Source organism: Stegodyphus dumicola, chromosome 10 (assembly GCF_044657685.1).
Source record: "Stegodyphus dumicola isolate Sdum_Otavi_A_Nest chromosome 10, ASM4465768v1".
Classification (NCBI taxonomy): Eukaryota; Metazoa; Arthropoda; class Arachnida; order Araneae; family Eresidae; genus Stegodyphus; species Stegodyphus dumicola.
The window spans coordinates 6,206,864-6,220,722 of record NC_140777.1 but is presented as its reverse complement, the minus strand read 5'-3'; the positions used below and the strand labels follow the sequence as shown (position 1 = coordinate 6,220,722).

Sequence of the window (13,859 nt, the reverse complement as noted above, 5' to 3'; positions counted from 1 at the left end):
GTGAATTAACGAGACTGTCAATCCAGAATTTTAATAAGAATTATTTGGAAAACGACATTTCCTTAATTTTTTTAACTTGTTTTACAATTGATAATTTACCAATTTCATGATTGATATGGACTTTTTTCCTACTAAATGAATTCGGAAAATTCTGATTTAAATTACATGTTTCTAAACCATTTACTGTTATGTAATAAATGAATTATTCTTTTTCATCTAATGATAGAACTTCCAAGGTTTCTAATCTGCAAAATTTATATAAATACATATTTCTTTTTCTGATGCATATAAAACTTTCCGGCTCATATTAGCATTTTAAAACAAAAAAACTAAATTAAATAAACTAGTAATTTTTAAATAGTTTTTTTAAAGCTGAAATTCAGATTTTTTTTAAACAAAAATAAAATAAATATAAAACATGAAATAAAGATTTAAGGGGAAAAAATGGCAAATAAAGCTACTAGAAATATTTAAAAGTAACTTTAAACATTTAACTTTTAGAATTTTAAGATAAAATATTTAAGACAAATACGCTTACTGTAATTTTTAAATTGTGTAAATTTACTTGCTTGAATTTTGACCCTTTTAAATTAAACAAAAACACATATTAAAAATATAAACAAAAATATTAAAATACAAAAGCACAAAATAAAACATGTTACAATTTAAACATTGCAGGCATTGTTTTGTTTGAATTTTAGTATTTTAAACTAAAACTTTTCAAACAAAAATAAAATAAATATAAAACATGAAATAAAGATTTAAGGGGAAAAAATGGCAAATAAAGCTACTAGAAATATTTAAATGTAACTGTAAGCATTTAACTTTTAGAATTTTAAGATAAAATAAGACAAGTATGCTTACTGTAATTTTTAAATTGTGTAAATTTACTTGCTTGAATTTTGACCCTTTTAAATTAAACAAAAACACATATTAAAAATATAAACAAACATATTAAAATACAAAAGCACAAAATAATGCATGTTACAATTTAAACATTGTAGGCATTTTTTGTTTGAATTTTAGTATTTTAAACTAAAACTTAAACAGCAAAATTGCACACTTTGAATTTATCTGTTTTGATGAAAATTGCAGACGAATTCTAAATGTTCTGTGAGTTGGTTCAGTAAGTAATATCAGTGACAGCTATGGAAAATACAAATATATGGAAAATACAAAAAATATTAACTAACACAAAATTGATCAAAATATTCAAACGAGAAACTTAAATTTTTGAATCAGTTTATGTATTTAATTTGTCAATATTTAGCCTTTTAATTAGGATAGCTCCCAAAGCCTTTCTCCTCTCCTTACATAAAACAGTCTTGGCACTGGAGTATGCCGGTATTTTAGTAATAAAATCATAACCTTTTTGATATAATTCTGAAAGTAGTTTTGGAAATATATGGGGAACGGGAACTGATTTTTTTGGGGGGGGACTTTTCTTCTGCAAGTCTCTAACTTCCTTTTAACTTCGTTCTCAGTAATGTTGGGCACGCAGAAATGTACTTCGTATATGTACTTTCTTCAGTACTTTGTATTGAAAATTTCTCTTTACATTTCCTTTACAACGATGTGTCTTTTCTTTTACACATACCCAACTCATTCCTAATTTATTTTTTCGGTGTGGGTAATCATCTACAACTAAACATTCTTTTTTTGTAGAGAGTAATTTTTTTAAAATGGCTATGGGTTCCATCGCAGATTTTTTTTCGACGCTAAAAAAGACATACACGCTTCATAAGGATCAAACATCGACTGAGAAAATGAGAAAGACATTTTCTATTATAAGTATCGGCTTTTCTCTACAGCAGGTGCAAAGCTCGAAACTACACAATAGATGACATATGACTGATTAGGAAAACAACACAATAAGTGCGAGAATGTCCGCTCTGTCCACCTAGCTACTCTCACGTGTCCGCTGTAGCCACTGTCCGCTCTGACCGCGTAACCAATACAACCACCAAGAACCGGCTCAGTGTGCGCAGGTGAAACAGAAATATCAAACTTCCATCCTGGATCCTGGTATGTCTGAAAAACTTAAAGGAAGACAAGCCTAAGATACTAATTCTGAAATGCATATTATTTTAAAAGATAACAAACCTATATCTCTGATACCCAGAAGATATAAGAGATAAAGAAAGTGTTCAACTAAAACAAGTAAAATCTATTTTACAATTGGATTTGGATGTTCATGAAGAACAAGTTATGTCTTTGGAAAGAAAACTTTCCGTATCAGGCTGTAGAAATTTTACAGAAACAACTATTAGATGCCAAGAATGAAATAGAAGCTGCGAAAATACAAATGTTTAAGGTACAAGAAGAAAATAAGAAAACATATAACTTTCGAAGACGTTCTTCAAAATGTTATGAAATTAATGATTTAGTAGCAATCACCAAAGATAAAATCCTGTCTGAGAAAGAAAATAAAGTTCAAAATGTTAAACTGAACATGCAAGAAATGCTAGCTTTAGAAAAAGATTGCATGAGGGAAATTATGGAGAAGAGATTATTTGCTAAACAAGCAGAATTAGAAAGGAAAATGTGTATCACTCATGAAGATATCAGAATTATATCAGAAAGGTTGTCGTCAGTTGCGAGAAATTCTTAATGCTGATGATTGGGAACATTAGGGAGACCTGTGTGGTGCTGATGCTGTTCCAACGCCATCTAGTGCGACTTCAACATCAATTTACAAAGCAACTAAACATAAGACAACGTCACAGAAGAGGCGTTTCTTGAAGAATCTTCTGTCCCCAAAAGAAGACTTTCTAAAGCAATATCAGCTGTTAATTTTATATCTGAAGTAAGCAAACAAAATGCTTTTAATTTTCAAGCAAATACTGATTATACTTCTGGAAAAGAAATAATTGACGCAGAAATTCAAAATAGTTTTGAAACTTACGGAGAAGAGCTTCGAAAAGATGCAAAAATACAAATGTTTAAGGTACAAGAAGAAAATAAGAAAACATATAACTTTCGAAGACGTTCTTCAAAATGTTATGAAATTAATGATTTAGTAGCAATCAAAAGGACGCAATTTGGACCAATAAGTTAAAATCAAAGTATTTAGGCTTGTATAAGATTGTCAAAATAAAGAATAATGACTCCTATGATGTTGTAAAAGAAGGAGATCATGAAGGACCCACTAAAACAAGTACATGCGCTGAATACATAAAACAATGGACTCAAGCAGAAGAAGATGAATAAAATAATACTGATTATGACGTTCTTAACCTGAAGTGATACAACTGATAACCGAACTGTGAGTTTCCACCTAATAATGACTTTTATTTCAGTAAATGCTATTTTTAAGATGAAATGAACATTTCCAAAACTGTTAAAGATTGAAGATATTTTTCGTTTTAGATGAAATATAGAAGGGACTGTTGACGATGTTATTGTGCAAAGATGGACAATTAAGATGTTTCCTTTCAATATTGTCCTTAGCACACAATCTTCCCCTCTCCCTTCGTACTTCTTTTCAGGTTTCGGCTTATTTACGATGATGGTTCTTTTTATGATGTCAAGAGTAGAATAATGTCTTCGAGGTCGACGCATAGCAGGAACCCGAATGTGGGATACTAAATCCATAGTTTAACAATTTTCTTCGCGAGCTGTCTAATTTTTAGCTGTTGACTGCACGAGTGAAATTGATAGAACTTTGAACAGTTTGTTTTATGAGAGGAGATGTAAGATGTTGTTTTATAGATATAAGGTGTTATAGATGTTGTGTTAATAAATGAACGATATTATACAGTCGGTAGATGGAGCAAAATGACAAAAACCTAATCCAGAAATCTTTTTTTTTTTTTTTTTCCCTTTCTGAATATTTCTGAAAATCATGTCTCTATTTTTTGAGAAATAAATAAATAATAAAATTCAATTAAAAATTTTTACTTGAGATGAAATCAGAATGGCTTTCTAGTGAACAAATGTGAACAAATTTTCAACGAAAGAAGTACTCAGCAATAAGTACTACAACTTTTTCAAATTTAGTTTTCCAATTAGGAACACAAGATAGAGTAAAAAGTGGATTTCTTGTAAGATTTCATTTCTTTTTCTTGGAAAAAGTAGGAAATTACGTAATTTTGGAAACTTCCTCAATTGCTTTGAATGAAAAATTCTTCAATTCATATGCAGCCATTCTCAGCTTAATTGCTCATAGCAATCACAGCAGATTACGTTTTATGCTTTCTATAGATTTCTGTAGTGCAGTGGATTTACATTTTACTTTTGTTATTTAAAATTCATTTCCGTACATTGGAATCAAAATATTGAGAATGAATAATTTAAAATGCGAGCGTCCAAAATTCGTTTGCGAAGTTTTTTCAGAAGTTGACGAGTTCCATCGACATGTGGCAACAATTCGCATTTCATTTTCTTTTATCGTTTGCAGATATATTAATTTTTAATGAATAAAGAATTTTTCCTTTGGAAATTTCCCAAAATAGCGATTCTTATCGCAAAGAATCTGCGTGAAATTTTGTCCTCGCAATGGAAATCCGCTAGGTAAGTTTTTGAAACTTTGTAAAATGCTTTTGAAGGCAATATTTTATTCAGCGTAAGAGATTTTGAGTAGTGTAAGATGTTTAATGAAGGGATAGAATACATCGAAGACGAAACTCGCTTTGTTAGATCATTTACTTTAAATAACTGAGTGTCGATCAAGTCGAAGATTTGCTTAGCGATCATCGTTCAATAAATTGGGATATTATTAAAGAAATTTTCATATCATCTAGACCTGTCAAGCTTTTGAACTTTAGTTCATCGCTTGTTCAAAATACAGTAACATGTCTCAGAAACATATCCTTCTTAAAATATAAGAATATTGCTGGTAATGGAATGTAGATTAATGTAATTAATGCTTACTATACCTGAAATTTGATTTAAGGATTTAACTAAAGAATTTGTATTATGGAAGGGAAAACAATCCGAAAGTATTTATAAATATTTTATTTGGTAATGATGTAGTATGCAAACTACCACTTTTTGTTACTTTTTTCTCAAATAGTGCGATTAAAATTCTAATTTTTAGTATAAAAATAAATGCAATTAAGAGTACATAAATGAATATAATTCCATTACTAATTTAAAAACATATTAAATTTTTAATGTCATTGCATTGATATTTCCATTGCTTTATAAAAAAATCGAATGTGTATTACCACATGACTTCCTTGTACGATTTGTTTTTGCTGCATTTAATTTAAACTTATTTCCTCGAATTTCATTAGATATATATTTCTCATTCAGTTAATTCAGTTCACACTTCGTGGCAAGGCAAAAATACATAAAACATCAAAATAACTTTATTAAAATTGAAAAATATAGTCTCTACATAGTATAATAAAAGAAAGAGTCTGTCTGTGTGTGCGTGTCTTTCGTTCGCGCTGCACGTAAGTTAATAGACTCACGGCTACGAAATTTGGTAGATAGGTGCATTTAGACAAGAGCCAGTGCACCTCGAAGCGATTTTTTTCGAAATTCGAATTAAAAATTTTTTTATTTTATGTTTTGTGACGAAATCGCGTCATTTTGAGACATAATGGCCTATAGGAAACGAGATTTTACTCTGCACACTCCATTTTCACATCGTCATGAAATGTAGGCACTTAACTATTTTACGAACTTAAAATAAATTGATCAGGAATAGGATAAGCTTCAGGCCACTTGGTGAAGTAATCAACGACAACGAGTATGTATTTGTTGCCATCAGCAGTTCGTGGCAGAGGTCCCAGGATGTCAAAGGCGATTCGTTCAAAAGGCGCCCCTACGTTGTAACGTTGCAGCTTGCCTCGGCTGCGTCTCTTAGGTCCTTTCCGACCTGCACAGGCATCGCAAGATCGGCACCACTTTTGCACGTCATCCTTTGCATTATTCCAGTAAAAGCGCTCACGAACTCTCTGTAAGGTCTTCATTATTCCAAAGTGACCTCCCGTAGGGCTGTTATGTAGTTCTTTAAGGACATCAGGATTGCGGGATCTTGGAAGTATCAGCTGCCATCGGAACGTCTTCCCATCATCCGATTCGAATTTCCGGTATAAGACGCCGTTTCGAATGTGAAGTGAATCCCAGAGTGCCCAATATTGTTTGGTTGTAGGACTACAGATAGAAATGTCCTGCCAGGTAGGTTTTCTGTTTGACGACTCCATTAGATCAATTATGGGTTTAATGTCGCGGTCTTCCAGCTGGTCTTTCCTGACTTCATCATCACTCCACGGTTCTCGATCAGCCGATGTTGATGTTGTAATTTGTCTTGCGACCGGAGTCAGCAGCTCGTATTTCGCTTCCACCCTGGAACAATATCGACAGTTTTCTTGGCAAGGTCTTCTAGACAGGGCGTCGGCGTTTCCGTGTGATGATCCCTTACGATGACGGATAGTGATGTCATATTCTTGGAGTCTCTGTATCCACCTGGCTATTTGACCCTCAGGATTCTTGAAATTTAAAAGCCAGGTCAATGATGCATGATCGGTGCGGAGCAGAAATTTTCTGCCGTATAGATAGTGATGGAACTGTTCTACAGCTTTGACTATGGCGAGCAACTCTTTCCTGGTGACACAATAATTCCTCTCCGGTTTAGACAGGCACTTGCTCCAGTACGCCACTACACGTTCTTGGCCGTCTGTTTCTTGGGACAAAACAGCACCGACACTTTCATTGCTCGCGTCGGTGTCGAGAATAAATGGTCGGTCGTGCTGAGGATACGTCAGGATTGGAGCAGATGTTAAAGCCTCCTTTAAGTTGTTAAATGCATCGTCGCATTCTTTTGTCCACAAGAACTTTTGGTTGCTCTCTGTCAGCTTGTGAAGGGGTCTTGCGATGGAAGAAAAGTCCTTCACGAATCTCCTATAGTAGGTGCAAAGCCCTAGAAAGCTTCTCAGCTGATGGACATTTTCGGGACGTTTCCAGGATTTAACCGCTGATACCTTTTCAGGATCCGTGCGCACACCTTCTGCAGAGATGACATGTCCCAGGTAAGTCACTTCCTTTCGGAACAATTTGCATTTAGCGGGACTCAGCTTTAGATTGGCTTCTTTCAGTTTCTGAAGCACCTTTCTAAGATTTTCTAGATGCTCTTCAAAACTCTTTCCGACGATGATGATATCGTCCAGGTATATCAGACAGGCTTCATAGGAAAGTCCTTTCAAAACAGTCTCCATGAGGCGTTCGAATGTTGCCGGCGCATTACACAGTCCAAACGGCATCACCTTGAATTGCCAAAGCCCTTGTCCCGTAGTAAATGCCGTCTTTTCTCGGTCATGAAGGTGTATTTCTACCTGCCAATACCCACTCTTTAAATCAAGCGTTGAGAACCACTTGCTTCCAGAAAGAGTGTCTAGAATGTCGTCAATTCTAGGAAGAGGGTAACTGTCTTTCTTCGTAACCTCATTCAACCGGCGATAGTCAACGCAAAATCTTGTTGAGCCGTCTTTCTTTCTGACGAGAACGATGGGAGATGCCCATGGACTTGTTGAAGGCTCGATGACATCGCCTTCTTCCATATCTTTTAACAGTGTTCGCACCTCTTCCTGTTTAGCAAACGGCAGACGCCTTGGATGTTGCTTGATCGGGCGATGATCGCCGGTATCTATTCTATGTTGTGTCAAACTAGTTCGACCCACGTCAGAAGACGAGCGGGAAAAAACAACTTGAAGATCTTTAATAACGCGATCGGCAGCATTCTTCTCTTCATCGTTTAATTGCGCATTCTGCAATAACTCCGATGTAATTCTCTCTGAGGACACGGATTCTTGGATGTTACTCTTTCTTTCAACGGTGGTTACTGGAGTACATGCTGCAACCACTTCACCTTTCTTAATAATTCTCCCCTTCTCAGTTACATTGGCGACTCTCACCGGGATAACCGTTCTGGATAGGTCGACGAGTGTTGAGGCTACTAGTACTCCTTTTGGGCTATTACAGTTATTGGGATATTCTATGACGCCGTAGCGGAAATTTTTGTTTTCGGCTATGGATCCAGGAAGTAAAATTTCTGTTCTTGCCGGTATTGTGATATTGTCTTGTGCTATGATTTTATGGACAGATTTAACTTCATCATTGACTCCAAATAACGCTATGTCCTCAGATGTAGAATGCAATTCGTTATTTTTAAAGTCCAAGGAAAAATTGTATTTCCTTAGAAAGTCCAATCCGAGTATGCAAGAATCAGTGATCTCTGCTACATATGCCGTGTGATGGTAAGCGGCACTTCCAAACGTGATGTTAGCATTTACTTTTCCATCGATGTTGATCTTCTCACCGGACACAGTCTGTAGGGTAACGCAGGGCGGCGTCCAGATAAGTTTGCTTCCCAGTTGTTGAGCCAAATCTTTTCGGATGATGGTAACGTTGGCTCCTGTATCTATCGTCATATTGCAGGGAACTCCATTAATATGTCCTATTATGAAAAGTCCATTACTGCCGCCTCTCACTGCAGAAATCTGAAGCGCTTTAAACTGGGGCTTTTCATGATCTGGCAACCTCCGCCCCGCGAGATGGCCACTAATTAGCTTCCCTGCTGTTTGTTAGGAGCGGTCTTAGCATCCGTGCCCTGGGGTGTTCTGCAGTTTCGTCGGATGTGTCCTTCAGCACCGCAGTTCCAGCACTTTACGGTCGGTTTCTTGTCACCAATATTCTGACTCAAGGCGTTCAGTTGTCTAGTTAAATCGTCTAGACGAGCAGTGACTTGATCCCCTGGCTCCTGGACTTGAGCAGCTCTGACTGGATGGCGGTCTCGACGGGTGGCTTGCTGGGCTGCCTCAAATTTCATGGCATACACTAAAGCGCTTTTCAGATCTTTAACATCCGCCATTCGCAGTGCTTTCTGTATTTCAGGGTCCCGGATGCCATCGATGAAATACTGCAGGGACAGGATTTCCCTTGTTTCTGTCGGGCACTCTGAAAAGGCGTGATGTGACAGCCTTTCAACATCCGTGGCGAGCTCCTGAAGCGTTTCGGTGAGCTTCTGTTGACGAGATTTTAATTGGAGCCTGCTGTAGTCTTTTAAACATTTCTCGCCGAAGCGCAGCTCCAAAGCGCCGGATAGAGCTTCGAAATCTAGCCTTTGATTTTCGGGAAGCGTCTGCAGGATATCCGCTGCGTCTGCTCTCAGAGAAGCGGCGAGATGACAGGCCTTAGCTTGGGAATCCCACCCATTCGCATCCGCAACGATAGAAAATTGTGTCCTATACACCTGCCAGGAGGTCTTCCCATCATATGTAGATAGTTTCAGAACGGAACGAGCAGGCATCGATAAAAATTTAAAACCTTCAGAATTGTTTCCTACCGTCGCTATGCACTTCTTTAGGCTGTCAACTTCTTTGGCGACGGCAGCAGAAACCCTATCATCAATTTGTTGTTCGACGGCAGAAACTCTCTCTTCTATATGTCCAACTTTAGTTTCAACCGCGTCTATTCTGCCTTCCATAGCCTCAAATTTATTTTCTATTACGCAGGTAATTTCTCTTTTCATTTCGTCCTGACCTGCTTTCATCTCATTTTTAAGGGATTTCATCTCTTCCTTAACGGATTCCTGGCCCAATTTCATTTCTCCTTTGAGGGATTCCTGGCCCAATTTCATTTCTTCTTTAAAAGATGTTTGGCCAGCTTCCATCTTTTCTTGGAAAGCAGCAAAATCAGTAATGAGCTGTCTCAATTGTTCTTCCATCCCTCTTGTTATTGGCATTCAAATCCCACTTCTGACACCAAAAATTGTTGCGTGCGTACGGGCTCGTTATGAAATGAATGCACAAGTCCGATGAAAAATGAACAAAAATTTATTATTATCACAACAAAAATGCTTAAATTTTCTCAAATTATCATGCAGTATTACAATATCTCACAGTAGTTATCTTTTAACTACTCAAATATCCAATAGAACGTAATTCAAAACAGCTAAAGAACGCTAATCCGCGAATTCGCTACAATCAACAAGAGCAGTTTTCTAAACAACAACAAACTAAGCAAGCAACTACTACGAACTGAGATGTTTTCCTTCTTTTATAAGATTTTAAAATCACGCGCTAGAATTTTCCAGTACTTTCTCGAAATCAAAAAGAGATATTTATTTATTTAACGCCCGCGCTCTTGTATTTTTAATTTTTCCGGCTTAGCTTTCTTTTAATATTCGTCACGCGCTGCACTGCGCGAGAAATAAAACCATTTAATTTATAATTGAACTAACATTAGCTTTTTAAATAGCAAATTCGTAACAATATTGAAAAGTTTTGCATGACTTTTTTTCTTCAACGGGAAGTTGGTAAATTTTTTTATTAGGATAATTAATATTTGTATTAAGGGATATAGCTTATTTTATTGTAATGTTTTTTCTCTTGAAAATATAAGATAAAATATCATTAATTATATTTTGCTTTTCAGAATTTTTTGTTTTTTGTATTCTTTTAATGTTATTTATTGCTCATTTCACTGTTTTTAAGATATTGAAAAATTTTGAGTGATTTTTTTTAGGAAACAAAGTTCTTAACCTCCTTTATACCATTTTCTTAAGATTTTGCAAAGGGAAGTTGGTTAATTTATTTATTAGGATAATTAATATTTGTATTAAGGGATATTGCTTATTTCATTGTAATTTTGTTATACGTAATAACTTTTTTTATGAAGTTCTTCTGCAGAGTAAAATTCTATGCAGTTTTTAAATTTAACGTTTGGTGTTCCCTTCAGCCATTTTTTCTGTACATTTAAAAGCCAGACGAAGGCTGCTAGTAAATGTAAAACACCAAGTACAGTGAAAACAGTTATCAAATTTTACAATTAAAGCCAGCGGTCAAGAAGTCAGATTTTTCTGTGCACAAAACTGAAAGTTTACTTTTGGTCCCACTCGGCAAAAAGACACTGAAAGTGTAGAAACTGACTTAATTCACAGTTCTGCTAAATTTGGCTCAGCCTTATTTAAACAACTTTTAAATTGCCCCACCTATTGGGTGCCTCCATAATAAAGAGACCACCACATCTGGCCTTGTATAGATTAATGGACTGGGTTACATTTGTAATTATTCACAATCTGCCATTGTATTTCTAAAATTCCATACTGAGATGAAATTCTTACTGATCTTCCCGCACTTTATTTCAATAAAGTGAGAATTCGAATTTTATAAAAACTATCTTTGATAATATTTATAAATTTTATTTACTCTTTTGAGAGCACAAACATGATTCCTCCAGATTAATAATAGCGAGTACAAATTTTTATATTGGACCTTTAGAACATCTTCTGATGTTGCCATTTCGGAAAAACACAACTCATTTTACTTTTATTCATAATTCACGATCTTTACATATGTGTATTTTAAGATTCTCTATTAATGTGTTTCTGATTTCACAAACAGAAGTCTTCAATTATGGAGAGGAGATGTTTAAAAATTTAAAACCTGTTTCTTGAAAAATTAAATATAACTTCAATGCACATGCAAGTTTGTTTTGAAGGTCTTGGGGTGAACATGCACATATGGCAAACTATATTTCTTTACAGTTTCCTGCATTCAAATACTTAACAATAATGTAAAAGAAAATGCAAAGTATTTTAAAATACTACGTTAAAATTTTGCTCTTAACTCGTGTAGACCTTTGTTTTTATTATCCGCGTATGTTTGTTTATATTTAATTGTGCCTTGTACACACTTGCATTCAGCATTTGTTTTACAGTACACTGAATTAATATATATGTTTTCCAGTTTGTAATAAATGTTCAGTTCTTTTGTATCATTTTAAGTATGCTTAAAAGTAAAATTTTTATGCATTTGTACAATTATTTGAATGCACTTTATTTTTCACTTTATTTCTCAATTGTTCTTCCATCCCTCTTGTTATTGGCATTCAAATCCCACTTCTGACACCAAAAATTGTTGCGTGCGTACGGGCTCGTTATGAAATGAATGCACAAGTCCGATGAAAAATGAACAAAAATTTATTATTATCACAACAAAAATGCTTAAATTTTCTCAAATTATCATGCAGTATTACAATATCTCACAGTAGTTATCTTTTAACTACTCAAATATCCAATAGAACGTAATTCAAAACAGCTAAAGAACGCTAATCCGCGAATTCGCTACAATCAACAAGAGCAGTTTTCTAAACAACAACAAACTAAGCAAGCAACTACTACGAACTGAGATGTTTTCCTTCTTTTATAAGATTTTAAAATCACGCGCTAGAATTTTCCAGTACTTTCTCGAAATCAAAAAGAGATATTTATTTATTTAACGCCCGCGCTCTTGTATTTTTAATTTTTCCGGCTTAGCTTTCTTTTAATATTCGTCACGCGCTGCACTGCGCGAGAAATAAAACCATTTAATTTATAATTGAACTAACATTAGCTTTTTAAATAGCAAATTCGTAACAATATTGAAAAGTTTTGCATGACTTTTTTTCTTCAACGGGAAGTTGGTAAATTTTTTTATTAGGATAATTAATATTTGTATTAAGGGATATAGCTTATTTTATTGTAATGTTTTTTCTCTTGAAAATATAAGATAAAATATCATTAATTATATTTTGCTTTTCAGAATTTTTTGTTTTTTGTATTCTTTTAATGTTATTTATTGCTCATTTCACTGTTTTTAAGATATTGAAAAATTTTGAGTGATTTTTTTTAGGAAACAAAGTTCTTAACCTCCTTTATACCATTTTCTTAAGATTTTGCAAAGGGAAGTTGGTTAATTTATTTATTAGGATAATTAATATTTGTATTAAGGGATATTGCTTATTTCATTGTAATTTTGTTATACGTAATAACTTTTTTTATGAAGTTCTTCTGCAGAGTAAAATTCTATGCAGTTTTTAAATTTAACGTTTGGTGTTCCCTTCAGCCATTTTTTCTGTACATTTAAAAGCCAGACGAAGGCTGCTAGTAAATGTAAAACACCAAGTACAGTGAAAACAGTTATCAAATTTTACAATTAAAGCCAGCGGTCAAGAAGTCAGATTTTTCTGTGCACAAAACTGAAAGTTTACTTTTGGTCCCACTCGGCAAAAAGACACTGAAAGTGTAGAAACTGACTTAATTCACAGTTCTGCTAAATTTGGCTCAGCCTTATTTAAACAACTTTTAAATTGCCCCACCTATTGGGTGCCTCCATAATAAAGAGACCACCACATCTGGCCTTGTATGGATTAATGGACTGGTTTACATTTGTAATTATTCACAATCTGCCATTGTATTTCTAAAATTCCATACTGAGATGAAATTCTTACTGATCTTCCCGCACTTTATTTCAATAAAGTGAGAATTCGAATCTTATAAAAACTATCTTTGATAATACTTATAAATTTTATTTACTCTTTTGAGAGCACAAACATGATTCCTCCAGATTAATAATAGCGAGACATCTTCTGATGTTGCCATTTCGGAAAAACACAACTCATTTTACTTTTATTCATAATTCACGATCTTTACATATGTGTATTTTAAGATTCTCTATTAATGTGTTTCTGATTTCACAAACAGAAGTCTTCAATTATGGAGAGGAGATGTTTAAAAATTTAAAACCTGTTTCTTGAAAAATTAAATATAACTTCAATGCACATGCAAGTTTGTTTTGAAGGTCTTGGGGTGAACATGCAGATATGGCAAACTATATTTCTTTTCAGTTTCCTGCATTCAAATACTTAACAATAATGTAAAAGAAAATGCAAAGTATTTTAAAATACTACGTTAAAATTTTGCTCTTAACTCGTGTAGACCTTTGTTTTTATTATCCGCGTATGTTTGTTTATATTTAATTGTGCCTTGTACACACTTGCATTCAGCATTTGTTTTACAGTACACTGAATTAATATATATATTTTCCAGTTTGTAATAAATGTTCAGTTCTTTTGTATCATTTTAAGTATGC

The 13,859-nt window shown here is 34.3% G+C and overlaps 2 protein-coding genes across 4 annotated transcripts in view; one reads left to right on the top strand and one right to left on the bottom strand.

The window, feature by feature from the left end:
- Positions 1–13,859, bottom strand: part of LOC146994865 (inositol polyphosphate-5-phosphatase A-like) — a 205,737-nt gene that overhangs the window by 155,941 nt on the left and 35,937 nt on the right. The gene's annotated exons all lie outside the window — the stretch shown is intronic.
- Positions 4,400–13,859, top strand: part of LOC146994864 (transcription factor unc-3-like) — a 105,172-nt gene continuing 95,712 nt past the window's right edge. Inside the window, exon 1 of one of the 3 annotated variants that reach the window (XM_085824611.1) lies at positions 4,400–4,512. In XM_085824611.1, coding sequence (XP_085680737.1) covers positions 4,415–4,512 — 98 coding nt within the window. In that variant the 5' untranslated portion in view covers positions 4,400–4,414. Of the gene's footprint in view, positions 4,513–10,547; positions 12,412–13,859 lie in introns of those variants that run through there. The other 2 variants (XR_015043285.1, XR_015043284.1) reach the window with 2 other exon arrangements.